At 47.9% G+C, this 27785-nt stretch overlaps 2 protein-coding genes across 9 annotated transcripts in view; one reads left to right on the top strand and one right to left on the bottom strand.

Moving 5' to 3' along the window:
• Window positions 1-70: 70 nt before the first annotated feature.
• Window positions 71-27115, bottom strand: DGKA (diacylglycerol kinase alpha). 6 transcript variants are annotated; one of them, XM_037144153.2, is made up of 25 exons: window positions 22925-22968; window positions 20867-20910; window positions 18269-18416; window positions 17778-17851; window positions 17315-17447; window positions 17002-17076; window positions 16504-16553; window positions 16069-16143; window positions 15760-15879; window positions 15532-15646; window positions 14933-15021; window positions 14684-14803; window positions 14369-14467; window positions 14112-14195; window positions 13799-13872; window positions 13345-13419; window positions 12848-12933; window positions 12667-12756; window positions 2263-2423; window positions 1960-2024; window positions 1636-1726; window positions 1150-1348; window positions 924-1044; window positions 664-724; window positions 71-391 (listed from the first exon to the last, which is right to left on the bottom strand). In XM_037144153.2, exons 3-25 carry the CDS (start codon window positions 18330-18332, stop codon window positions 308-310), a joined length of 2205 nt encoding a protein of 734 aa, XP_037000048.2. In that variant the 5' UTR covers window positions 18333-18416; window positions 20867-20910; window positions 22925-22968; the 3' UTR covers window positions 71-307. The 6 variants fall into 6 exon arrangements, with proteins under 6 accessions (XP_037000048.2, XP_037000049.2, XP_037000047.2 ...); XM_037144154.2 differs by lacking the exons at window positions 20867-20910; window positions 22925-22968 and adding an exon at window positions 27035-27115; XM_037144152.2 differs by lacking the exons at window positions 20867-20910; window positions 22925-22968 and adding an exon at window positions 23764-23929.
• PYM1 (PYM homolog 1, exon junction complex associated factor) overlaps window positions 19038-27785 on the top strand; it is a 28435-nt gene continuing 19687 nt past the window's right edge. The window contains exon 1 of one of the 3 annotated variants that reach the window (XM_037144161.2): window positions 19038-19153. In XM_037144161.2, coding sequence (XP_037000056.1) covers window positions 19150-19153 — 4 coding nt within the window. In that variant the 5' untranslated portion in view covers window positions 19038-19149. Of the gene's footprint in view, window positions 19154-26326; window positions 26682-27093; window positions 27174-27785 lie in introns of those variants that run through there. The other 2 variants (XM_037144162.2, XM_037144160.2) reach the window with 2 other exon arrangements.

Below are 27785 nucleotides of genomic sequence, written 5' to 3'. Positions count from 1 at the left end.
GAATCTGTGTCATTTACAGAATAAAGGCAGAAGGGAAGGAGGTATACCACTTACTTAACAGATATGCCAATGGGAGGAAAAAGTCATTTTATTCAGATGAGGCACTTTCAATGTATGTGTTTGTGTTGTATGTGTGTGTGCACTTACGCAAGGGGAATAGTGGAGGTGGTATGGGACAATAAATACTGTGAGGGTAAAGAAGCCCTCCCCTGAGCTGGCAGGAGGGCATGGCAGCAGTATACAGACCCTACAGAGTACAGTCCAGGGAGGTGGGCTCAAGGCTGTCTTGGAGGCTGAGATGTCCCCCTCAACACAAGAAGCCAAAGAAATTGGAGGGGCGAGGCGGTGGGCCCATGAGCATGGGCATCTGGTTCCTGTGGGTGATCTTGATCTGGAAGGGAAGGGGGCATGTTCAGATGCAGAACTTGGTGCCTTGGGGCTGGAGCAGCAGAGATTTGGGGGAAGATCTGCAGGGTTCACGGTCGGTTGCTGGGGCCCTAGAAAAGCCTTGGTAGGACGGCCACAGGCTGGGAAATCAGGGTGTGACAGGAATGGTATGCAGGGTAACTTCAGGCGTCAGGAGGAAGTAGAGAAGCTATGGAATAGAGGTTTAGGATCCATGGAGCCTGAGGGTTCAGTTTTATAGGCACAGGCAATACTCACTGTACAGGGCGTCTGCATCCAGGGTTCTCCATCGATTTGCATGGGAAGGGTTTTTGTGGTGCTGTGGGAGGTCAAGGCAGATTGGTGGAGATTTCTTTACCAATGGAATACTAAAGCTCTGTTTCTTAGGTTGGCTTTCAGAACCCTTAGTACTGAGGAGGATCTCCTAGTACAGCCCCTCCCCTCCACTCCCATGACCCTGGTGCTCTTGCGCCTCCCCCCTTCCCTCAGAGCCCCTGGCCGGCCAGAGTCTTCCTTACTGAAAGGTGATCTCAGAGCACTTGGCCAGCCGATGTCCAGCATTCTTAAGCTTGGTATAGATCTGGCCCATCTCGATTGCACCCTCCAGTCCTACTACTTCCAGTCGCTTGTCGCTTGGGTCTGGGGGTGGAAAGTAGTGAGATAGTTTTTGCAGAAGCAGGGTGCCCCCAAAGACCATCGCACCCCTAGTCCCACTCCCTCAGCCTCCAAACCTGCTCCTCTCACCTGGTACACTGGTTTTCAGGATGTCAGGGTCGGTGATGACTTTAGCTGCAGAGCCTAAGGCCTGGTTGATCCCATGGGTGTCCCCATGGGGTTTCTTGGTATCACCCCAGAGATTGGAGCCACCATGCGTGCTGGGAATGTTCAGCACTGCAATGCCTTCTAGAGACAGGGTGCTCAGATCCAGTGGTTTCCCACAGATCTGAGGGTAGGAGAAAAGAGATTCTTATCTCATAATATAATCAGGGATGTGACATCTTCCTCCATCAAATAACATATTGATCAGAAAAGCCAGGATTTTGAGTTTTGCAAGGGATGGAGAGAAATAAGGACTGGTATATCTTGAGAACTTGGGAACTCAAAATTGGAAAGCTGAGAGGTCAAAGTAGAGGTTCAAGAATATGGGAAGTTCTTGAGGGCACCTGTGAAGGGAGAAACTAAGATATAACAAACTGAAAAGGACACAGGGTTAGGTTTCATCATACCCACCTCAACTGTCAAAGACTCCTCCAGCTTTTTGCATGTTGAAAAGATGGATTCAGATGTAGCAAATTCAAAATACCATAGCTTGTTCTTCATTCTGTATCAGTCCCAACACAAGGCCCAGTAGGAAGGGGACAAGTTACACAGTTGGCAGGGGTGAGCTAAATGACAGGGAAGGGCATCAACCCCCTGACTCTAGTCCCACACTCAAATCTTTAGGCTGAAGGGTCTCCTAGAGGTGTCACTGCCCATCTAAGTGTTCTGGTCACACTTGGCCACAACCTATCCCTGCCACGATGTATATCCACCCCTGGCCCCACTTTCCCTCACCTGCTGTTGAACTTCTCAGGACATTTCTCTCGCATCATGTGGAATCTGTGAGCAATAGAGGCATCCTGCAGAGTGCAGGGCATGCAAAGTCAGAGCCCTGCCTCCTCTCAGCACAGAACTTTAACTTTCCCGTTTGGGAGCAGTACGTTTCATGTTCTTTTCTTTTAACTCACATCACTGGACCTCACCCCAAATTTTCCTTTGTCACAGCTCCCTTCACCTCTACCTTCCCAGTCTGCCCTCTTCCAGCCTGTACCTGCTTAACCCCCACTTCCTCCCTTTCCCCGAGCCCACTCCACTGACCACACCAATGGAGAAGTAGTTATTGATGATGTGAAAGGGGACTGGGTCACTCTTTTCTTCAGTTTGTTGGGGTATCACCTCCAGAGACCATCGATCCATATGTACCACCTTACTCGTCTCTATATCCTTGAGGATCTTCCCCAAATTCTGTCCCTCATACCCTAGGGATGGGGGAGAAGACAGGTTAGCCCTGAGCCCCAGGTCCCAGCGGGACCTCCTTTCAGCTCCCAGCTCCACAGATTCTCAGAGATCATCTGCTCTGGTTCTGTAGGCCCTCCCAGCCCTTGCTGGTGAAATTGCAGGGTGTTGGGCATGGCTCCCAGGGACCAGTCTCCCATGGACCTTGCCAACTTTGTTCTCCACACTGTCATGGAGGACGCATGTTCCCAATGTACATACACATCTAACAATAATGCCAAAGTTCATCTGGAACATTAGAGAAGATAGCCAGAAAAATTAAAATGAGTGATGAATGGGGGTAGTCTCTCTTTCCCTCTCCCTGCTTCTCTCCCTGACACTTTTCTCTTTTCATTCAACCAGATCGAACACAATATAAAGCAATAGTGTCTAAACAGTGTGATACTGGCACAGTGAATACAATAAAAAGTAAAGAACAGAGTATCCAGAAATAGACTCATGTATATAAGGGAATTTAGTATATGATGACATTTCAAATAAGTAAGGAAAAGATTATTTAACAAATGATGCTGGGTGCAAAAGTTACTCCTTATACCAAAATAAATTCAAGATACATGAAAGAACTTAAATGTAAAAAAAGGAAGCAGAATTTGTACTAGAAGAAAACACAAGTGAATGTTTTAACAATCTTTGAGTAGAAACGACCTTTCTAAACAATAATACAAAGCAAAGAGCCAAAAAAGGGAAAGACTGATTTAACACAATTATATTAAAATTAAAAACTTTAAAAAAACCTTAAAAATGTATTTATTTATTTATCTTTATAGGAGAAGGGAAGGAGAGAGGGAGAGAAATATCAATGTGTGGTTGCCTCTCATGTGTCCCCTGCTAGGAACTGGCCTGCAACCCAGACATGTGCCCTGAGTGGGAATCGAACCGTGATTCTTTGGTTCACAGGCCTGCGCTCGATCCACTGAGCTATACCAGCCTGGGCAAAATTAAAAACTTGTATGGTTAAATAAATAACATTTTTTAAAAAGACAAAATATAAATTGCAGCACATTTAACAGACTGACTTCCTCAACATTCATAAAAGCTTACGGGAGCCCTGGTTGGTGAGGCTTAGTGGATTGAGTGCTGGCCCATGAACCAAAAGGTCGCTGATTTGATTCCTAGTCAGGGCGCATGCCTGGGTTGCAGGCCAGGTCCCCAGTAGGGGCGTGCAAGAGGCAACCACACATTGATGTTTCTCTCCCTTTCTTCCTCCTTTCCCCTCTCTAAATAAATAAGTAAAATCTTTTTAAAAAGATTTTAAAATCTTTTTTTAAGATGGTGGTATAGGTAAACTAGATTGTCTCCTGGCACAACCACATCAAAATTACAACTAAACTTTAGAACAACCATCACTCAAAACCATCAGAAATCGAGCTGAATGGAAGTCCTACAACTATGCAATTAAAGAAACCACACTGAGGCCTGTAGGAGGGGTGGAGATGTGGAACAAGCTGGTCCCACACCCATGTGTGGCAGATAAAAATCAGGAGGGATATCAGGAGTGAGTGGTCCCAGCCCCACACTAGAACCCCTCAGCTCAGGGTTCCAGTGCCAGGAAGGTAAGTCTCCATAACTTTTGGCTGTAAAAACCAGTGAGGATGGAAGCTGTAGAAGACAGAAACTTCTGCAGTCCCAGGCAGTTCCTCTTACAGGGCCTGCACACAGGCTGACTTGGACAAGTGAGTCCAGCATGGGGATAGCAGATTGAAAGGCATCAGAGACATACAGGGAGAAAATAAATTGCACAGCATCAGAGCAAGAGCTGGGGGCGGGGGGAGCTTTCTCCCACATAGGAGTACTGGCAGAAGCCATTGTTCCTTTTCTGAGCTCCCACACCCACCCCCAGAGTTGGCAGGCGGGTGCCATATCTGACCCTCCATCAACCTGGCTCACACTGTCTACCCCACCCTAGTGGTTCCCTGAAGCCCTGAACCACCCAACTTTCCAGCCCACACACTCTGTTTCCAGTGGCTTTTCTATGTGAATAGACTGTCTTGGTTCTTGCTTCTTATTTTCCTAGATTCTCTCAAACAAGCAGCATCTGGCTTCAGCAAATCCCATACCTCCTACTAATGTGCCCCAGGCCTGGCACTAGAGGCAGCCAGCCTTGGATCACAGCTTGGCCTCACCTGGGCACTTCCAAGCCCAGCACAAGTATCAGCCATCTGCAGACCACTTTGTAGCTTATGCTGTGCGGCTCTAGACAGAATACAATTGGTGGCTGACCTTGGATGTGCCAACAGCAATCAAGGCTCAACTAGAACAGGAGGGTGTACACAGCATACATGGTGGGCACACCTTGAATACCCAGCTTGGGTAATAGGGGAGGCTGTGCCACTGAACTCTAGAGAATACCTACTACATTAGGCCACTCTACCAAGCCTTAGAAATGTGGTAGCTCTACCTAATACAAAGTACAAACACATGGAGGCTGCCAAAATGAGGAGACAAAGAAACAAGGCCCAAATAAAAGAGCAAAACAAAACTCCATAAAAAGAACTAAACAAAATGGAAACAAGCAATCTACTAGATGTGGAGTTCAAAACACTGGTTATAAGGATGGTCAATGAACTTAGGGAGAACCTCAACAACATTTTAAAAATCCAGTTAGAACCCTGGCTGGTGTAGCTCAGTGGATTGAGCACGGGCCTGTGAAGCAAAGGGTCGCTGGTTCAATTCCCAGTCATGGCACATGCCTGAGTTGCAGGCCAGGTCCCCAGTAGGGGACACATGAGAGGCAACCACACATTGGTGTTTCTCTCCCACTCTTTCTCCTTCCCTTCCCCTCTCTCTAAAAATAAATAAATAAAATATGTTTTAAAAAAATCCAGTTAGAAATGAAGGATACACTAATTGAAATAAAGAACATTTTACATTGAATTAACAATAGAGTGGATAAAGCTGAGAATCAAAAGAGCAATTTGGAATATAAGGAAGTAAAAAACAACCAACTGAAACAAAACAAGAGCCCTAGCTGGCATGACTCAGTAGATTGAGCGCTGGTCTGAGAATCCAAGGATTGCTGGTTCAATTCCTGGTCATGGCACATGCCCGGGTTGTGGGCCAGGCCCCTGGTTGGGGGGATGTAAGAGGCAATCACAGACTGATATTTCTCTCCCCATCTTTCTCCCTCCCTTACCCTCTTTGTAAAAATAAATAAATAAAATCTTTACAAAAACCAAAACAAGAAAAAAATGAGGATCCAAAACTATCCAAATGACAATAGTGTAGGAGCCCCTGGGACAACTTCAAGTATACCAACATTTGCGTCATGGGGGTGCTGGAAAGAGAAGAGAAAGAGCAAGAAATTGGAAACCTGGGTACAAATTCAAAACAGTTTTCAGCTTCCAGCCAAGATGAAGGTATAGGTAGATACACTTTGCTTCCTTGCACAACCAAAAGGATAACAACCAATTTAAAAACAAAAAATAACCAGAACTGACAGAAAATTGAACTGTATGAAAGTCCAACAACCAAGGAGTTAAAGAAGAAACATTCATCCAGACTGGTAGGAGAGGCAGAGATGGGCGGCTGGAGTAGAGAGGATGTGCAGCAAGGTGGTGGCTGGTGTACTGGGCGAGCGAGGCAGCAGCTGGTGGACTGGGTGGTTTCACATTTGTGTGCAGATAAACCAGGAGGAACAACTGAGGAGTGAGACAGACCATGCAACCCAGGGTCCAGTACTAACAAAAGAAAGCTTCAAAAACCTCTGGCTGTAAAAATCTGTGGGGGTTGCAGCAGCAGGAAAAACTGCCAGTCTCACAGGAGAGACCATTTGAGAGCCCCACAGGATCCTAGAACATACACAAACCCACCCACCCAGGAATAGGCACCAGGGCAGCACCAGAAAGAGCACAATTTGCTTGTGGGAAGTGAGGGAAGTGACTGAAAGTGGGGTGAGAGCAGGACAAGCAGCATTGTTCCTTCTCTGACCCTTTCCCCAGATAAGGTCAAGTTAGACCAAGACCTTAGTACATGAAATGTTAAAGGGACTTATCTAAGGAAAAGAAGAAGATCAAAACTATGAACAGTAAAATGACAACTAAGTCACAATTTTCAACAAATGAACCTAAAAAACAAAAACAACTAGAATAAGAATAACAGAATCACAGAAATGGAGATCACATGGAGGGTTATCAGCAGGGATGTGGAGGGGAGAGAAGGGGAAAAAGATAAAGGGAATAAGAAGCATAATTGGTAGGTATAAAATAGACAGGGGGAGGTTAAGAATAGTATAAAAAGTGGAAAAGCCAAAAGACTTGTACGTTCAACCCATGGACATGAACTTGGGGCAGGGAGGATGCTGGAGAAAAATGTGGATATCATGTGCAGGTGGATAAAGGGTAGTAAAAAGTGGGCCAACTGTAATAGCACAATCAACAAAATATAATTAAAATAAATAAAATAAAATGCCGAAGGTTAAAAACAAAGAGAGAATCTTAAAAGTAGCAAAAGAAAAGCAGTTAGTTACCTACAAGCGAGCTCCCGTAAAATTGTCAGCTGATTTCTCAAAAGAAACTTTGCAGGCTAGAAGGGATTGGCAAGAAATATTAAAAGTGATAAGAAGCAATGACCTACAACCAAGATTACTCTACCAGCAAAGCTATCATTTAGAATGGAAGGGCAGATAAAGTGCTTCCCAGACAAGAAAAGACTATAGAAGTTCATCATCACCAAACCAGTATTATATGAAATGTTAAAGGGTCTTCTTTAAGAAGACCAACAACATGAACAACAAAATGTCAATAAATACTTATCTATCAACAATTGAGTCTAAAAAAACAAAGTAAACAAGCAAGCAGAACAGACACAAAATCATAGATACAGAGAATATTTTGATGGTTGCCTGTTTGGGGGGAGGTGGTTAGGGTATGGTGAAAAAAGTGAAGGGATTAAGAAGCACAAATTAGTTAAAAGAACATACATGCATGACCCATGGGCATAGACAATGGTGTGGAACTGCCTCAGGGAGCGGCAGGGGGTTGGGTAGAGTAGGGGCAAAACTGGGACAACTGTAATAGCGTAAATGATAAAATATGATTTTTAAAAAAGCTTACATCCCTGGCCAGGTGGCTCTGCTGGTTGGAGCATTGTCCCATACACCAAAAGGTTGCAGGTTGAATCCTCGGTCAGGGCACATACCTAGGTTTAGGTTTCGATCCCTGGTTGGGGTGTGGATAGGAGGCAACTGATCAATGTTTCTCTCCCGGACTGATGTTTCTCTCTCTGTGTCTCCACCTCTCTATCTGTCTGTCTCCCTTTCTTTCTAAAATCAATAAGTGTATCCTCAGGTGAGGATTAAAAAAAACAAATAAATATAAAAGTGTTCTTTAAGAAACATGTTATTAGCCCTGGCTGGTGTGGCTCAATGAATTGAGCACTGGCCTGAAAAACAAAGGGTTGTTGGTTCAATTCCTCCCAGTCAGGGCACATACCTGGGTTACAGATCGAGCCCCCAGTTCGGGGGTGAGGAATGAGAGGCAACCACACATTAATGTTTCTTGCCCTCTCTTTCCTCTCTCTTCCCCTGTCTAAAAATAAATAAGTAGAATATTTTTTAAAAACCCATGTTATTATATTTATAAAGTCAATGGAAAAATGGGCAAATAACACAAACAAGCAAATCACAGAAAAAATACCAATAGTCAATTTGCATGTTAAAGATGCACAATATTATTAATACTTAAAAGAATTGCAAATTAAAACAATTAGTAACTTTTTGTTGCCTATCAGATTGACAAGGTATAAAGAGATTGAGAAAACCAAGTGTTAAAGAGGCTATGGCCTTGGCTGGTGTGGCTCAGTGAACTGAGTACTGGCCTGTAAACTGAAAGGTTGCTGGTTTGATTCCCCATCAGGGCACATACTGAGGCTTTGGGCCAGATCCCCAGCTGGAGGCTTGCAAAAAGCAGCTGAACAGCCCTGGCTGGCATAGCTCAATGGATTGAGCGTGGGCCTGCGAACCAGAGTATCGAGGTTCGATTCCCAGTCAGGGCACATGCCTGGGTTGCAGGCCAGTTCCCAGGGGGAACACATGAGAGGCAACCACACACTGATGTTTCCCTCTCTCCTTCCCCTCCCCTCTAAAGATAAATACGTAAAATCTTTAAAAATTCTTTTTACCGTGAAAATGTACTGATGTATTATTTGTGTCTTTTTAAAAAAATATTTTATTTAGTTATTTTTAGAGAGAGGGGAAGGGAAGGAGAAAGAGTGGGAGAGAAATATCAATGTGTGGTTGCCTCTCATGTGTCCCCTTTTTGGGACCTGGCCTGCAACCCAGGCATGTGCCCTGACTGGGAATCGAACCAGCGACCCTTTGCTTCACAGGCCCTTGCTCAATCCACTGAGCTGTGCCAGCCAGGGCTGTGTCTTTTTTTTTTTTTAAAGAAGATAACTAATCAAACGTAAAATTTTCATACTCTTTGAGCTAGCAATTTCACTTCTTGAAACCTCTCCTAGAGAAATTCTCACATCTGCGCACAGAGACAGATGAGATGGTGCTCACTGCAGCGTGGTTTGCAATAAAAAAACTGAATGCTGCTCAAACGCCTATCAACAGGGGACTGGTTAAATAAGTTACGACAGGTGCTCTCCCTCCCAGGAGCACACCCACGCCTTTCTTTCTTCTCAAGCACAAATCTCCTAAACTCTAAGGGACCCCAAGAGACTTGTGACCAGGGGAGCAATGGGCAGCAGCTGCTCCTCCCAGGCTAACTCCCTGAACCTTTTTCCCTTTGGAAAAAGGCCCCCTTTTCTCTGACTTTCCAGTGAGCTAACAAGCAGCTCTGCCTCGGCTCACTTCTGTCACTATGACTTTTACTTCCGCAGCCCAACGTGACTCGCTTCTTTCTTATAAAGTTTCTAAAGAGCCAGAGCAGAGCACCACCTGGGCTCTCTCCTGGTACTTCTTCTGTCCTATGCCCTTCCTTGTTTCACTGTCTCCAGCTTTAATAAACTTACTCTCAAAATATAAATAAATAGATAGATAGATAGATAGATAGATAGATAGATAGATAGATAGATAGATAGATAACTAGCCTAAACTAGGCTGGTGTGGCTCAGTGGATTGAGTGCTGGCCTGCGAACCAAAGGGTGGCTGGCTGGTTTGATTCCCAGTCAGGGCACATGCCTGGGCTGCAGGCCAGGTCCCAGCAAGGGACGCACGAGAGGCAACCATACATTGATATTTCTCTCCCCCTCTCCTTCCCTTTCCCTCTGAAGATAAATAAATAAAATCTTTTAAAAAATAATGACATTCATGCAATGCAATGCTATTCTGTTACAAAAAGAGTGAGGAAAACCTGAATGTACTGAAATATAATGCTAATCAAGATGAATTGTTTAGTTAAAAAAAAAAGAGAAGAAAATCATCTGTAAAATGATCTCATTGTTTAAATATGGTTTAGTAGCCCTGGCTGGTGTAGCTCAGTGGATTGAGTGCGGGCCTGCGAACCAGAAGACCGCATTTCAATTCCCAGTCAGGGCACATGCCTGGGTTGCAGGCCGGTTCCCTGCAGGCCAGTTCCCAGCAGGGGACACACAAAAGGCAACCATACATTGGTGTTTCTCTCCCTCTCTCCTTCCCTCCCCTTCCCCTCTAAAGATAAATAAATAATAAAATATTTTTAATAAATAAATAAATAAATAAATATGGTTTAGTATATGTCTAGAAAAAAAAAGAAACATGAAAAAATAGATTCCAAAACTTTAGGGAGTAGATAGAGTACAGGGAACTTTCACTTTCTTGGCATGTATATCTGATATGTTTAAATTCTTTTTTACCACAAGCATGTATTATTTTTGTAATCAGGAAGAAAAAGATTACGAAAATGGGTCTTCACTTCCTTACATTCCATTGATAGTTCAACCCACTGTAACTTGCCTTTCAACATATCACCCTGTCGAAACTCTTTCGGCAAACACTGCCAATGATTCCTGCCAAAGCCAATAGTATATCCTTCATTCTTTATTTTAAGTCATGAAACTACTCAGTTGGCTTCTAAAATAGTACTCTCTAAGTTACAGAGAACCCTCTCTGACTGCTCCTTCTTAGTCTCTGTGGTGGGAAGAATAATGGCACCTCAAAGACATCCACCTCCACAATCTATAAATATGCTGCCTTACATGGCAAAAGAGGCTGCAGATGCAATTAAAATAAGGATGTTTAAATGGGGAGATTATCCTGGCTTATCTGGGTGGGCTCAGTGTAATCACAGGGTCCATATAAGTGAGAGAGAAAGGCTCGGACAGGAGTCAGAGGACAAGTGGCAATAGAAGCAGAATGATAACACTGCTGGTTGCCAGGGGCACCATGAGCTAAGCCATGCAGACAGCTTCCAGCAACTGGAAAAGGCAAGACAAGGGATTCTCCCCTAGAGCCTCCAGAAAAGACACAGTCCTGCCAACACCTTGACTTCAGTGCAGTGGGACCTATTTTGGACTTCCGATCCTCGGAACTTTAAGATGATCAATTTGCGTTGTTTTAAGCTACTATTTGTGGCAATTTGTTATAGCAGAAATAGGACACTAATACAGGCTCTGTTAATAATTCATCTTCTGCCCAACCCTTAAATAGGGTGTTTATTAGGATCTTCCTGTCCTTGTCCACCTTCTCTTAACTCTTTCCCTGGTAACTTGTCTATTCTCAGGATGTCAGTTACTTCCCAGGAGCAGGTGACTCTTGAACCTGTATCTTCAGTTTTTCTCCTAAATTCTTAACATTGATTTCTAACTACCTACCACCTATCTCCATCTGGGTGATCCACTGACACCTCAATTCAGCATGTCTAAAAATGAATCTTTCTTCCTCAAACTAGTCTGCCTCCTGCATCCCATATCTTAATAAATGGCATCCTCTCTTCCCAGTCCACATACCTAGGAAATGTCCCTAACTTGTCTTTGCCTCCTCCACCATAATCCATTAGTTACCAAATATTGTGGATTTCACTTCATGAACGCCACTGCCGTGGCCTCAGCTTTTGTGTTCATCATCTCCTAACTAGACTACTGTGTATGTTTATACACAAGATTTAAATGATAATATATACTCAGAGATACTTCTACTTTCTGGAATAATACTTTATATAGAGAAAGAGTAATTTTATTATACATAGTATAATATTTTATATATGTCTTTTGTAAGTTTAAGAGTTCCTCGCAGTTCAGGAATTGCACATTCAACTTCCTCAGTGGTTAGAAAAGTAAAGTGAATGAGTAGATAGTAGTAGCCCAGGGGATGTGGTGAATTGAAGAATGCATAACTCAGTTCTTAGAAATAGCCAAAGTGAAAAAACATGAAAGCACTGCAAGGCAAACAATACAAATCATTTCTGTGGGCTGTCAGCCTTCACACTCTAGCAGAATGAAGTCAAACCTCCGCAGCACAGCATCATGACCCTCCATAGTCTGGACTCTGCTTGACTCAGCCTTCCCTTTCCTGCTGCCCCTCTGCACCCTGTGTCCCAGTCACAGCGAACGACTCACACTTTCCCTAAAACACCACCATGTTGTTCGGAGGCTCCAATGACTTTACACAGTTTCTTCCACCTAAAATGTTTTCCACTCTCCTGAGCAGGCCCCTGTTCTATAATCTCCTGCCACACCTCAGAGATGGTCTCTGAATCCAACAGCCTCCCACTCCTAGACACCTCAAGTTCAACCTGCCCCGCACTGACCTCTTTACCTACCAATACTATCCCCTCGACTCTTTCTTTTTGAAGAAAGCAAAAGACTAGAAGTGGGAGTGCAGTTAGAAGACTGTTGCAATAAACTTGGGAAGAAATTATGATGAATGAATATATGACCTGATTAATGGGTTGAATGAATGAAGGAATCATGGCCAAGCTCCCTGCTAGGCCCAACCCTCAGCATCTGGCTTACCTCTTATACAACTTTTCTTATTCCCACATTGTCCTCCATCCCCATATTCCCTGATGTTCTGAGCCCTCACAGTTGGCTGGGCAAAACAGAGGCTATTTTTAGGTTTATAGGAAGAGGACCATCACTCTTTACCCTTCTAAGTTTAGGCTGTTTTTCTTGTTTCTTCCAAAGCTTTCTTCTTTTGGGACAATCTACCCTGGTACCCACCCATCAATGCCTCTTCTTCCCCAACTTTCTCTGTACACCAGATGCCTAGATACTTTCTAGGCGTGCCTTCCCCTTCCAACCCAACTCCACCCATCTCCCAGGAAAACATTTCTAACAATTTACCTCCGCCCCATCTGAGGCAACGGGCGAGGTCATTTCCAGTGCCCAGGGGCAACACGGCAACAGGAGGCACAACAGGCAAGTTGGCTTTGTCTGGGGAGGCAGGTGAGGAGATGGATGGGAGGGAGTTAGCTCTGGAAGGCCACTGCCCAAGTGCTCTGCCCGGGGCTCTCTCTGCACTGACCAATGGTCTCTAGGATCCAGCCCACTGTGCCATCTCCACCACACACCAAAATCCGGTAATCAGGAACTTCTCTGAAGAATCTAAGCCTGAGTGAGACAAAAGGCAAGAGGGAAGGTGAGGACGGATAACAGGAACTGCGCTGCTCAACTCCTGAACAGGCAGATTACTTCTTTTCTGCACTTTCCTTATAACCTCTGTCAAAACACGTATTTCTATTAGGGGCAGAGAAACAGTACAACGGGGCAAGTTATAGCTTCTCCTTAGGGGTTAGGGAGAAATTGGCATCTTTACCTTTGGAGAGCACAACAACGATGAGCCAGAGCACTCAGAAGGGAGACTACTCAGTGACCTTAGAAAAGACAGCATTCTGGATCCTGGCTTCTTGGGGTTCCTCTGGCCCTCCCCTCTCAAAATGCACTCGTTCCTGCTCTCTCTGAACACCCACAGACAGGCAGACACACATGAACGCTCTGATACAGCTCCCAACCTTCACTCACCCAGGCTCGGGCCCATCCTTTAGGAGGTTGAACACCTGTCGAGGGTTTAGCAGATACTGGAATTTCCAAAGCACCCTATGTGAGGAGAAAAAGAAAAGCTCATGGCAGGGGATGGAATTTCTGTACCCCACCCTCTTTTTTTTTAAAGACTTTATTTATTTATCTTTAGAGGGGAAGGGAAGGAGAGAAGGAGAGAAATATCAATGTATGGTTGCCTCTTGTGCATCCCCTGCTGGGAACTGGCCGGCAACCCGGGCATGTGCCCCGACTGGGAATCGAACCACAGTTCTTTGGTTCAAAGGCCTGCGCTCAATCCACTGAGCTACACCAGCCAGGGCTGTACCCCACCCTCTTGATTTCCTCCTCAAGGCACACCCCCTCTATACACACAGACTCCCAGTCTCTGTCGGTCCTCTCCTTCGATATCAGGAGACTCAGTATTATGTCTTCTCACCTCTCTCCCTGCTTCCCGCCACTCTTGGGGTTGACAAAGACCAAAAGTGGGTGGGTGTTGGCAACAGGGTCAATCTGCATGAGGGAAGAAAACAAGGTTAAGGAATGCTGGATTTTGTTAGCATTCGGATGGGCCCTGGAGACAGGGACAGATAGCTGTCATTTCCTCAAAATGCTCTTCCCTCCTCTACCAGGGTGGGGCTTCTGTAGAGAGGCACAGTTCCCCAGGTTTTCCACCTCATCCCCCACAACAGGGCAACAGGGGGGAAGGAAAACCACCCCCACCAGGAAACCCAAGCCTCTCAGCCTTGTACCCGCAGAGCCTCAGATGTGCTCAAATTTACATCATCCATGGTCTTCTGGCTTGTTTTGCTAGTTTTATGCTCCTGTCCAGATGCCTAGGAAGGGAAACAAAGGAAAGGAAAATAGGATTGTGTGTGAATCCCTAAAAAGATGAGGGTCTGACTTGAACCCTAAAAGTTTAAGCTCTCTGCTCTCAGTGACATTGTGTGTGTATTTTCAAAGCGGGGAGCACTCTTGTCCCCTCCCAGCCACTGCCCACAGGTCTCACCAGGACGCTGGGGTAGATGGAAGATGGGGGCAGAATGTGGTCCCGGAGCAGCCCACAGTCACACTCATGGCCCATGGCTTGCAGGCAGTCATCGTGAATCTGAAAGCCAAGGTTGGCATGGAGAGTTCATGGAGGGAATCCTGTCACCTCTCAACTTGGGGTTATGGTACTGGAAAGAGAGCTTTTGGGAGCAGGGGAAACTGTGGCTGTAAGGGATATGCTGTCCTAGAGGCAAGAAGACGAGTAGAGGGGAGGACAGAGCACAGTTTAAGCAGGGGTTCCGAAGTACAGCCTGCAGGCAGCTCCTGAACTGACCTCTAGGTGGCACCACACACAATGTAGCCCGACAAGACCATGGTAGATACGGATTTTCTTCTGACAGCGGTCGCATCTTCCTGACAAACAGCCTCCTCGCACCCACACATGTGATTGGACCTGGTGGAGAAAGGTAATCTCTGTCTGAGAGGGTCTGAGCAAGGACTGAGGAGGGGCTGAGGGTAGCAAAGGGCCAAAGACCAAGGGCCAGACTCTGGGTGGTGATGGGGTGGGCATGGGGTCACTCACACCAATGTCCTTCCGAGACTTGGCATAGGTGCTGACTTCACAAGGCAGGGCCTTCATGGCGCACTGGTCATGAACAGTGTACTTACAAACTGGGCGAGGGGGAAGAAGGTCAGAGCCTTAGCTGCAGCCCCTCCCTCTGTTTCCTCCTTACCTGGGGGTGCAGTGGGACCACTCACTGTAACAAGACATATAATCCCTTGCTGTGAGAGTATGGGAGAGAATTAAAGTTGGGGGTAGGGGCTCTTCCCCTGAAAAGAGCAATTGCTACTGCATGCCTACCCCTGCTCCATCTGTGCGCCAGTAACCGGGCTGGATGATGCCAAGGGGGCCCAGGTGTACCAACGATGGTAACAACTCATTTTTATTGCAGCGTTAATAGCAGGTGCATGCACTGGGTGTAGCGCTTTTCTTGCATCAATTATTTAATGCTCATAATTACTTCATTTTCAGTGGGGGAAACGAAGGCTTAACTAGGTGACAAAATTGGTCAGTGGTAGGGTCAGGATTCAAACCTAGGTCTCACTAAGTTCAGAGTGCCATGCTTCTGCAGATATCTGGGCTGCCCCTGTGCCCCCACAGTCCCAGGCCCCATCACTCACGGTTACAGCACAGCCCCTGTTTGCCAAGGCCAATGCTTGACTCGCATAGGTTGCAGTAGACTGGTCGGGGGAACCTCTTGGGTCTCCACATGTGCTGCCCATTGTCCTTCAGGGTCTAGGAGGGCACAGCAGATGCTGGGGAGTGTCTAAGCCCTTAGAAGGCTAACCTGTGGCAAGCACAACCTATGGCAGCTGCCTCGACCATCCTCACAAGTCGCTCCTACTCACCATCTCCAGACCCAGCAGCACTAGGAGCGGCACGGTAGTGGCCCCAGCCCGGAGCCACTCGGCTAGTGAAACAGAGCCACTGCCATCATAGTCAATCTCTTTCATCATTTCCTGAAGAATCTGAGCAGAGAATGGGGGGACTTTTGGCATGAGTGGCCCTCACATCTGACCCCTCTCCACAGCCCCCAGGACACCCAGCCCAGCCGCCCCAGCCAAGGGGAGCAGGCTGCCTGTCGTAACTGGGGTAAAGTATGTGCAGGCTCACCGGGGGGGAGTACCAGAAGGGACGTGAAGGAAGAGCTGCCTTACCGGCCTCAGCTCAGACACATCCCAATCCAGGTATTCAGCCACTCGCATCATCTGTATGATAATTTTGTCCACTTCCTGGGGGCCGAGAGAGTAAGAGCCACAGCCATATCCCACCTCACTACCACCATTCAAACCATTCTCTAGATACCAGAGTTCTGGGTTCCACCCCCAGACCCGCCACTCATTCTCAGGTGCTTGTGCTGAGGAAATGAGTATGTGTGAATACTATGTTTGCAAGGCATCCCCCAATTCATGTCTCCATCCTCCTCTTTTAGGGGTCAAGAGCTTGGAACCTACTCCCAAATTTAGTCCTAGAGGACTCAACTTCTCCCTCTAGTTTCCTCTGTTTCTTAAGATCCTGGAAGAGTTGGGACAGGAGGGCACAGACGAAAGGACACATACTCCCTTGCCCAGCATACAGGTCCCCCAACTCACTGAGCTGTCCAGGATCCCATTTCTGTCCATGTCGTACAGCTTGAAGGTGACTGTGGGGTGTTTTGGGGGGGCCAGGGTCAGTTTGTGAGGGATACCCAAAGAATCCATAACAGAATACAGGGGGAACAAAAAGACAGGGAGAAACCTTTCAGAAGGAGAGCCCAGAGCCTGGGGCTGGGGCTGGAAAAGGACATAAGAAGGGAGGGGAACAGGCCTGGACTCTAACCTGACAGGGGAGATAGTACACACCTCCCACGCCCCAAGAACACCCCAGGCCACCTACATGAAAATGTATAAGACATAGGAACTGGGGTGGCTATGATGGATGGCAGGAGGTATAAGAAATCTGGGGGAACAGAGGAAATAGGCCCATTCTTTGGCCCCTCCATGGCCTTATCAGGCTTTAGGAATCCTGAAAAAATGAGGGAAGGAAGGCCAGGGAACACCCTCTTGCCCTTCACCTTCACTCCCCTCTCCCAGTCCAGAATGGCAACTCACATTCTAGCTTGTCTTCTGGCCGGCCGCCCTCCAGAAGGGAAAAGTAGCAGGAGACATCACTGAGACATACCACATCTGGTCATGAAAAGCACAGCAGATTTGAGGTTGGGCTCCCCTCCACTCTGGCTCTTGTGTTTTCCTTTATTTATCCCAACTCTTCCCTTTAACTTTGCTTCCTCCAGCTCTCAGACAAGCCGGGCTCACCTCTACCTTTTGCCCCCAACATGTGACTTGATTCAGCTCTTACCCCAAACCCACACTAATTTGACTCTTCTTCAGGAGGCCCAGCCCATTCCCACCTATATGACCACACCTTTTTTCGCGGTCTCTTCCGAGGAGTAACTAGTCTGGAAGGACTGAAACAGTGCCCGGCTTAGGTGACTGGGAACATCATCCACTTCCAGATAGATTTTCAGGAATTGCCGGAATCCCTCATAGCCAATGGCCTACAAGGAGAGCAACTGTTACCCCGGGGAGTCTGCAGGATGGGAGCTGGGCGTTGAAGATGAGGAGTCGTGGGTACAGAGACAGTAAGTGCAGAGCTGAGAAGCACCCAAGGTAGGAGTATGGTTTCTTGGGTTGAGTCCTGAATTAAGAGAATATCTTGCTTCATCCTAAATCTATAGCTGCAGTAACAATGGATGTTGGGGTATCTCAAGGGAGGAGAGCAAGGGATGGGCCCAGAATAATCCCTGGAAGTTGAGGATCCCAATGGAGTAGCAAAAACAAAGATGGGAGGAGTTGCTTCAGGAAAAGATTTCCTAGCTGCCACTCACATCTTCTTGGAGATATTTAGCCATTTCACCATCCTCAAAGAGCTTTAGGACATCACTGACCTTCTTAGTGGAGTCTAGGTGTGAAGAGAGTGAAAGAAGAGCATTAGTCTGGTTTGGCTCTCCCTGCCCTCTGCCAGTGTCCCACCCAGACAGCCAACAGGAAAAAAGATTCAAGTGGGGTAAAGAAAGAAGAAATTCTGAAATACACAGAAATACAGAAAAGCATTTCAGATCCTCCAAAGTGGTACCCCTCTTTACTTTCTTCTCTGAGACTCAGAGCAGGCAGTCAAGGTTCAGGGAAGGTGGATGGAGAGCTGAGACCCCTGGCATCTCCCCATCTCCCTCTCCTCCTTTTCCCAGCTGTGGGCACATCTTAGGAGCTGACTGAGTCAAGGCCTCTGGGGAAACTGGGGAAAGGGGGTGGGGGAGAATGAGAAGGAAGAGGAGTGGTTCTCTGGGATAAGAAGTAAAGGACTGAGCGAAAGACTCACATTCCATGTATTTTTGCAGCTGGGCAAAATCATTGGGGCTTATTAGGCCCCTCTCCTTGGCCATCGTTTCTTTTTCCTTAAGGATGGCCACAAAGGCAGCTTGGTAGTAGTACTTTTGGTACCTGGACCTCCACTTCCCAGGGACCGTCTGGAAGAGGACAAGAGCACCGGGCTGAAAAGCCAGCAGAGTCTCTTTGGGTCCCTCTACTCAGTTAATTCTCCACTTCCACTATTATTTCTGTTCTTTCTTTTCTCTGATTCTCTCCCTTCCCTTATGTTCCTCTCCACATGTCTCTACTGCTCCCTGACAGCATCTGTCCTGGGTTTCTGAATCATCTCTTTCTCTCCTCCATTCTGGGATCCTTCTCCAGGTCTTTGATTCCCCCACCCCAACCCCACCGCAATCTGTCTAAATTCATCCCTGACCACCCTCACCTTCCCGCCCCCACCCATGCTTTCCCAGTGTATGTCTTCGTGAGTGTGGCTCTCGCCTGCTTCTACCTTTTCTCCCCCACCCCATTCTCTCCAGTCTCTCCCGGGCCTGCGCTCTCTCCCGTCACGGATCCCACAGTACCGGCCCTCTGGCCCTTCGTGTGGTCTTCACTCCGGTGCCAACACGCCTTCCGGGCCACGACCCCATTTTGCTCCGCCCCCCAGCCTCGGTCCCCAGCCCCGCTCCCGCCACCCACGCCCTGCAACGACCTCTAGCGCTTCTGACGCGCGACACAGAACCAACTCTGGCGGGGTCTCCAGCCCGGGCTTCGCCTCGCCTTTGCCTCACCTGCTGGGGAAGGGCGGGGACCCAGGCTCCGCAGATTGGGAGGAGGTAGGAGAAGACTGAGCACCTGCCTGGCTTCCCAGTTCCAGGAAGGTTGAGCTGAATGCGTGAGTGTCAGATTCTGGGGTCTTTCTTCTGTCCTGTTAGGTTAACTAGCAGTGTTTAGGGAGCCCCTACTTTTGGCTATGGGACCCAGAGACCAAAGAGGGGCCATCACGTGGATCACGCTGACCGCTGGCCCCAGGGCCAAGTAGTAGAGTGCAACTTGCTTTGAGGATTCAAAAACAGCAGTAACAGTATCTCACGTTAATACAGCACAGCGTAGTGTAGCACCGTTTGGGACTCAAACAGAACTAGAGTTAGTCATATCTGGGTTCCATTCTTAGCTCTAAGACTTGGGCAAATTACATCTGTAAAAGCGGGAGAATGATACCTAACTTTCACAGTTGTGAGGACTGTCAAATAATGTATAAAAAGTACCTACTATAACGCCTGGCATATAGAAGGCTTACAAGAAATGGTAGTTATTACTGTATTAACGATTAAAATAAAATTCTACAAGGTAAAAAATATATATATATATATATATTGGGATAGCCATGCTACAGATGCAGAAACTAGAGCTCCAAGAGGTTGGGACTTCCCAAGGCAGGAGACAAATGTAGGAACCAAAGCTTCAACCCAAGAACTGTGTGGCAGGGGCCCCTGCTTGTCTCCCTGTCCTCTTGTTCCACTCTCCCCTCCACACACTGCCTTTAGTCTTGCTGCCTTCCTTTTTGTTCCTCAAGCATACCGAATTCTCCCCTGCCTGGGGCCGTGAGACGTACTTACTGTCCTATCTGCCTGGAATGCCCTTCTACACTTCTGGCAGGGCTGACTTCTTGCCTAAGCTGAAATGTCAGCTCCTCCAAGAGACCTTCCCCCATCACTGCATCCTAAAGGAGCCCCCAGCACCTCCCTTTGTTTCTTTCATAGAACTTATCACAACTGGAAGTTATCTTGCTAATTGATTTTCTTCTTTAATCATTTTTCCATTTTTCAGTCACAGTTGACATACAGTATTTTATTAGCTGCAGGTGTACACCCCAGTGATTAGACATTATATAACTAAGTGAACTTCCTGATAAATCTCAAACCTACTTTCTTCTTTGTTTACTGTTTGCCTTCTCCTACCAAAATGTAAGTTCCACCACGGCAGGAACTTAATCTTATTAACCTCTCTGTGCCCAATACCTGAAACAGTGTCCAGCATTTGGCAGGTGCTCCATATTGGTTGTACAAATAGCTGTGTAAAGTTAGGAAATCACATTTTGGAAATATTAATCCAAATGTGGTTAAATAGGATGCCAGAGTGTCCATTCTATCAGGAGAATCCATAAGACAATTTGGAGCACATATAGTAGGTGCTAAAAAATATTTGTTAAATGAATGAATGACGCTAAAAAGCACTTATTCTTGTACTCAATCCAAAGCTCTGACCTTCTGCCTCCTCTCTACCCACTTATTTAGGGCTTTTTGGGTTAGACTTAAGGAGGCAGTTAGGACCTATGAAAACTTCCTTTCTGATGGTGCAAGAATCTACTCTGTAGCCTCTGCCCTTGGGACAGCTTTGCCGCCAACCTCTACACGGTACACGTTCCTCTTCTGGGGGCTCTCTGGGAAGACTTAGAAAGGGGTTCTGGGACTGGTATTCTGGAGGAAGGCCCATCAGGCCCTTTTCAATGACCATAATCCAACTTCTACTGCCAGCGGATCTAATGAATACATAACAGTTTTATGGCTAATGGGGCCTGTGTGGCTTAATTGGCTACTCTGATTACCTTTGGAGATTCTTGGATGGTGCCAGGGTTCTAGGAAATGGAATCTGAGCGAGAAAGAGACAGGTAGAGAGCAAACAAGGGACAATAAGATACTATAGTTCTCTCTTTTCAAAGTAAGGCTTCCTAGCTACCCCTCCCCAGGTCTTAAATGTAGTTAGTATACAGTAGAGGTTAAGAGAGTGACCTTTTGAATTAGATAAGCATGGATTAGAATCCTAGCTCTTGGGTAAGTTATTTCATCTCCCTGAACCTCTTTCCTCATCCATAAAATGGGTACCTAGAGAAATCAGCCACAATGTGGAGATTAAATAAGATACTACATGCGACATACTTAGCAAATTGCACGACACAGAACTCTATAAATTCTAGTTATTATTATTATTACTATTATTTTATTATAACACAAGGGTGGTACCTAGAGAAACACACATCTGGAGATTAGAAAAGATTATGTCTTTGACCCAGGGTATAAATTCTAGGGACTCCCAATAGTGGTGAAGCCCAGTTGCACGCCTCCCCCGTGTCAGGCAAGGACACGTAGTATCAGGATCCTGCATTTTGCCTGTGGGAGGGTGAGGGGGTAGCTAGAAACTAGACTGTCAGGGTCCAGGGATGCCCCTGGGCTGAGACCTTGGATAAGGGTTCCTGGGACCTTTCCAGTTGTTCTCCTGTTGCTGAAAGGTAGCAGCAAGCTGCAGGATCCTGGGAGAGTAATGACCTATAACAAGTCCAGTTTTGTCCTCCCGCTCCACCCCAGCCCTGAGTCTATAACCTGGACTAGTCCAGGCGACTGCCAGGGCTGGGAGGGTGGGGTCTGCTGCCTGCTGCCAGCTACTTGTGAGTCACCCTTCCCTTACCTCCTTTGGTTTCCCTGCCTGCCTCTTCTCACTTGGAGTAAGAAAGAAGTTGACTTGGAGGCATAGAATCCTAGGAGATCCACAGAGCTGGGAAGAAACGAAGGCCCAAGAGACAGAACAACTCTCTCGGGGTTACACCCAGATTCTACACATCCTGTCCCTTTTGTTCATTCCATTAAACCTTAGTGCCATTGGTTTTCTAGATCTTGTTTTAAACATTAAATACTGAAATTGCTGGTAAGCAAAAGATGAATATAATTTCCAAAGCCAGTGCTAACCTTTCAAATCTCCCTTTTCACTTCAACAATTGGTCACATTCCAAGTCCCATAAATTTACCATTCCTCAAGAATCAGCTATGCCCCCAGAATATGTGGGCTGACCCAGCAGGGAACCCCAAGGACCAGACGCTTGTTCTGGAGGCCCAGGACTGACTTCTGAACTCCTGAACCCTCCAGGACCTGCCTCCCTCCTCTTTCCCAGGACTGAGGGAGGCTCTGCCCCTGCCCACCCCTGCACCTAGTTAGTGGCCCCTGAGAGGGAAACATTTGGCTTGTTGGCTAGAAGCCTCAAAATTCGCTAAGTCTCCACACACCTCACAGATGGCAGCGTTGCCTGATTCAGGGGGTGGTGTTTGGCGGGGGGGGGGGGGGGGGAGGGTGTCATTGTGTAGTACAGGAGGAAGTTCCGATGTTGGCATAGTTGGGGATGATGTGGGCTCCTTCGTTCTGAGGGTGAGGAGATGCCCAATACTATTTGCATTTCTTCCTCCATTTCATTGTGAAAAACGGGATTCAGACCCAGGCAGTTTCAGAAACTTCCCGGTGACAGGTGTGGAAAAGATAGGTGTGGGAAGTTGGGGAACACGAGGCCAAACAAGAATCCTTCTCCACCCACGCAGCACTGTAGAGGTTCCAAAACGGACTCGGACTCGGTCCCCGAGAGCCGAGCTTCGCCCTCCCTCCCAGAGAGCGAGAGGGATGCAGGGGAAGGTTTGGAGGGACCGCTGCCTACAGGGCTCCGGCCCAGCCCTCCCCCTGCCCCCGCGTCCCGGCGCTAACCCGGCTGGCTACCCGCTCCAGCGGTCGCGCTTCCTCCTTCTCTTCCCCGCAGCCCGACCCCAGCTGGAGGGGCGTCCCCTCCCGCGGCCCCCGCCCAAGCCGCTCGGATAGGGCGGGCCGCAGGGTCTTGCGGGGTCCCTACCTTGCCTGCGGAGGGCGCGCGGTCGGAGCCGGAGCGCGGCGCTGGAGCTGGAGAGCGAGCTGGGATGGAGGGGACGGGCCAGGCAGACACCAGCGCCGCGGGGCCGCCCCTCGCCTGACGACACAGCTGCCCGTCCCCCACCCAGGCCGCCCGCCCGCGCCCGGCGCCCCTAGCCCCGGGATGCCAGTCGGCAGAGGTGCAGGTTTCCAGTTCACCAAACCTAGTAAGGTTTGGTGAATATACCCCCTCTCCCGACTATCTCCAGGGCTCAGGGCTGTGCCTCTTTCTCCACATCCTGCGCTTCTCATCTTCTTCCCGCCCTGGGGCCAACTGTTTCTATTTTCTCTTCCTTACAATCACATTCTGCCTTTCCCTTCGTTCCAACCCTGGGAGACCAAGACCGGGAGCGGGGCCGCCGATGGTACAGCGTGGCGGCTGCCCACCCAGCCAAGTCTCACCCTCACGTAATTGCTGCTATCTAGGAACTTTCCTTCCTAACTTCTTTCCAGCCACTATTGACTAAATTCATACTCAGGCCACCCCACAGCAGCGAGGCCAGAGTTCCATCCTCCACACCTGAGACCCAAACACTTACCCCACCAGCACCATGGGCTCCACACCTTGGACAGTACATGAGTGAACCTACCCACCTTTGCCCTCAGGTTCCTCACCTTGGTAAAACCAAGACCCCAGACATTTCACACTTGTTTTCCCAAGTTTAAGGACACCTCCTTCTCTCAAAACTCAGATTATCCCCTTGATTCTGGGGTGGAGGTACAAAGAGCACTCTGGTCTGTGTCCACCTACCTGCTCTTCATGCCCTGACCCTCCCACTTTACCTGCTAGCCTTGGTGGGTGGTATAGAAGGCCTCAGTCAAAAGGAGGGCTGAAAAGAGGTCCTGTTAGCCTCTCCTGTCTGGAGTCTGTTCTGCAGTTGTTAAGACTCTGGGGGCACCATGGCGGCAAAGCTGGTAGAGCAAGGGAGAGAGACAGAGGCCTAGGGACTTACTGGTAGGAACAGGGGACCCTGGCATCCTGCTTTCTGGCCCCGCCCCACCCAAACCCCCTCCTGCACTTCATTGAAGTAGGGCACCAAAACAAAGGCTTGAGTTCCTGGAATCTTCCCTTTTACACCTGGTGGTGGAAGAAAGGGGGAGGGGAGGGCTCTGGCTGGAAGGGTATATGTGCATATTCTATATACTTTGTGTGTGTGTGCACACATAACTAATGTGCACTCATATTTTAGTACTAATTCCCATGTATAATGTGCACCCTAGTTTTTCCCTCAAAAATTTGGGCAAAAAAGTGCGCATTATACATGGCCAAATACAGGGTGAATACACACACACTTATAATGTACACATATTTTGGTGGGGGCTGAAGAAGAGGCATGAATATATGAGGACCTCTAGTGGAAACAGAAGAGTCCAAGCAGTTTTTGATCATTTCAAGACAGGCTTGTTGGAAGAGACTCCTCCATTTTCATCAGAAATATAGCTGCTGAGTAACAGGGTTTGGGAGTATTGTTGTTGCACCTGAACTAAGGATCTGGGGTAGGGGTTGGAGATGGTTTGTCCCTCTGCTCCCGAGTCCCCTCCAGTCTTAAAAAAACATGGGCCCTGATACTTCTCATCTTTCGTCTCCCCTTCCTAAAATACGACTTCCTTAGTCACAAGGAATCATATACTTTTTTGTAGGCCTATTTTGCACCAGGTCCTGTGCTTAGTCATAAGCAGAACTATTTTGTTCCAGGTCCTGTACTTAGTTCATAGGGCCACAACAAAGTGGTTTTGGTGTGTGCACGTGTGTGTGTGTGTGTAAAGGGCCTCCCAAGTCTAAGCCATCCTAAACAAACATACAATATGTTAAGAACATGTACCCTACCCCTATTCTCATCAGTTTCCTCCCCATGAACCTCTAATCTAGAAATACTGGAATGATACTAATCCTCAAAGCACTCAGCTTTCATTGCAAATAACACTTGCAGTGATACAACCTATGCATGAGCTAGGTTTCTCCATCATCCTTAGATATGTCCCTACATGAAGTTAAAGACTTCCCTTTTAAGACATTATTTGATACTTCAAAGTGAGGCATGAGATGATCTCTCTAATAAGGAATAAGATGGAATCAGTCACACTGTTAAGCTTCTTTGTGTCTTCTTTAGGATCTGTGCCCCATCATCCCCTAAGTCAGTTATTGGTGGGGGTGTGAGGAAGAGAGGCCAAGCAACATCTAAGGAGGAGGCGTCTAATGACTATAGTTCCAGGTGCTCATTTCTTTAATCAACCACATCATAAAAATCACAAAGAAAGAAACCACAATGAACAAAGGAAAGGAAAAAACAACAGCCTTGTTCTCCACAGCCTCATCTTTCCTCTCTTCCTCCTCAGGGTGGGGGGCCACATCCGGGGCCCAGGGCTGGGTCTGAGGCAGGTCTGCTAGGTAGGCAACTAAGTTTCACTTCCTGTCAACCCCAGGGCTGAGGCAGGATGTCTGAGGGCATCCTGGAGGCCCTAGGGTTGGGTAGTCAACAGGTGCCACTTTAGGACTGATTCCCTCTTGCAGAACCGTCCATGGAACAGCCCATTAGAATCAGTACTTGTTCAGGTAGTGTAGTACAGTCAAGACCAATGCATCCCTTTAGTTTTTAGGGGTTTCATCCCACACCCTCTCCTCTAATCATTAGGCTAAGGACAGGATGCTAGACCTGGCAGGGCTCAAGCACAATTGGTGAAAGAGCAGGGGTTTTAAATGGCAGTTACAACAATTGCAGTAACTGTATATTTAACATAAATGAGTTTTTATAGTCTTTTTGGGAGCTTCTGAAATGAGCCTCTGCTGAAAGTCAGGGAGGTGGAGCACAGGAAGGCAAGCTGTTACCCCAGAACACTTCTGAAGCTTCATTTCAAAGTTTTAGGGTGTACCTAGTCAGCCATTGACCTCAGTTTTTTGTTTTTTAAGTGGGGCACACAACATAGTATTAGAGGTGGTCACCAATATTTGCATTCTCCCTGGTTCTGGCGCTACTGTTGGAAATTAACCTACACCGATTTAGGGTGTTTGGAAAAAGTAAAAGGGTTGCTAAGGGAAAAGCAACATGGGATTGGAGGAGGGCAGAAGTGACACTTGAGGAGAGGAACCTGCAGCCGGCCCCTCCCAGGCCGCAGGGGAAACGAGTTTAGCAGGATTTAGCCCTGAAGGAACAAGAGGTTCTGAAAAGTACGGGGGAGGGAGAACATTTGGGTTCGTATAAAAAGGTAGAAGGCGGTAGAAGTCACACCATAAGGTGTGACCCTATGGGCCGGGCGGGATTACTGGCGAGTTGCTCGTCTTCCAATCCCCAGAGCCCAGAGACTTGGAGGGTAATTACAATATGAACTGGATCCGCCCAGAAGCCTTCGCCCTGCCCTTTGGCCCTGGGGCTCAGCCGGAGGAGGATCCCGGGGTCGAAGGCCAGGACTTAAGCCATCAGCCCTTCCCCACTGGAATCTCCGGGGCCGCCCCAGGGCGTAGGGTCTGGCCCAGGCTACCCGTCCTAATCCGCCGGCCGCCGCCTCCGCCTGGGAAGCCGCCGGCAACACCGAGGCTGCCGAGACAGGTCACCGACCGGCAGTGCCCTCCGCCTTTTCTCGCGGGTCTCTATCTTGCGAGTTGAGCGGGGTGGCCGAAGGCAATTGGCATATGACTTCGACTGCCTACCACCTGAGAGAGAATTGAGGGCCTTCCATTAGCCCCACAACACTAGTGTGCCCCAGTACGTTCCTGGAGTTTGCCTGACCGGCTCCATATCCCCAAGCCGTCCTGGGACTTCAGCGCAGACCAGGGACAGAATATTATTATTTTCCTTATTTATCAGGTCCCCTTTTCGGGTTGCAGGTGGGCCTTGCTCTCTTTTCCCTCGCAGGTCCTGGGCGGATGAAGTGCCTGCGAGGAGAGGCCTATGCCTCAGAATTCTCTCGGCTCCCAGAGGACTGCTGTACACGCAGCAGGCACTCAATAATGGTATCAGTGGCAGCAAAAGAGCGCACTGCTTTTATTTTACTAAAGTCTTAAGCTTCTACTCTCTTCCTCCTTCTCCACCTTCGTCCACGAAATTGTGTCCTTTACCTTTAAGGCGAAAATGGTGGCTTGCTACGATCTGGACTCCACTTCCGGTGGGGAGGGGGGCGGGACCCCAGCCCGCTCACGCCGGAAGTGGTTTGCGTTTTCAAGATGGCGACTCCCTATGTAACTGACGAGACCGGCGGTGAGTGCGGGAGGCGCGGAGCCGCTTTTCCCCGGGCTCTCGGGGCAGGGGTTCGGACTTGGAAAGGGGTTTATGCCCCGCCCATCCCGGGGCCCCTCCTTTGCCCCGCCCTCCGGACCGCCTTCCCCATTCATTCTCTCCTTTGGGGTGTCACCTGCGCCCCCTTCTGGTCTCGAGTTTAGGGGTCTCTGCTTCCGGTCACTCAAACCATGGGGTCCTTAATGCTGGCTGGCCCTATTCCAGGACCCTCACGGGTCTTTTATGTTTTCTCTAGCAGTTGAAGCTCCAGTATCTCCTTTGGGTTCTTCAGCCTTCGGGGTTCCTATACTCTTAGTTCCCTCCAATTCCTGCCCTCCCCTTCCTGCTCTCCCCTTCCTCCCCTCCCCCACTCTGCCCTACCCCAGCCACGTTTTAATTCTTTTTATTGAAGCTGTATCTGTAGAAGATCTCTTCATTGCTTCATAGTGCTTTTTCCACTCTCCTTCATCTTCACTGTCGGGTCACAGGTCCACAGGTGTAAAGGGACGAGGATCTGAATGTAACTTTCAGCCTGAGTTTTCAATTCTTGATGGCCCAACCCTTCTCTACTTTCTCGGTTGATAGTGATAGGAG

The sequence above is a fragment of the Artibeus jamaicensis genome, unplaced genomic scaffold (genome assembly GCF_021234435.1).
Source record: "Artibeus jamaicensis isolate MK-2021 breed Jamaican fruit bat unplaced genomic scaffold, CSHL_Jam_final contig_233, whole genome shotgun sequence".
Lineage (NCBI taxonomy): Eukaryota > Metazoa > Chordata > Mammalia > Chiroptera > Phyllostomidae > Artibeus > Artibeus jamaicensis.
This window is presented reverse-complemented; position numbering and strand designations above follow the sequence as displayed.

Bases quoted from the DNA above. Each gene is read 5' to 3' on its own strand.
- DGKA (XM_037144154.2), bottom strand. From the start codon at position 18,332: ATGGCCAAGGAGAGGGGCCTAATAAGCCCCAATGATTTTGCCCAGCTG. The intron at 17,448-17,777 runs GTGAGTGGCAGC...CTCTCCTTGTAG, and splicing joins CTAAATATCTCCAAGAAGAT to GCCATTGGCTATGAGGGATT. The intron at 2,025-2,262 runs GTCAGTGGAGTG...TGCACTCTGCAG, and splicing joins ACTACTTCTCCATTGGTGTG to GATGCCTCTATTGCTCACAG.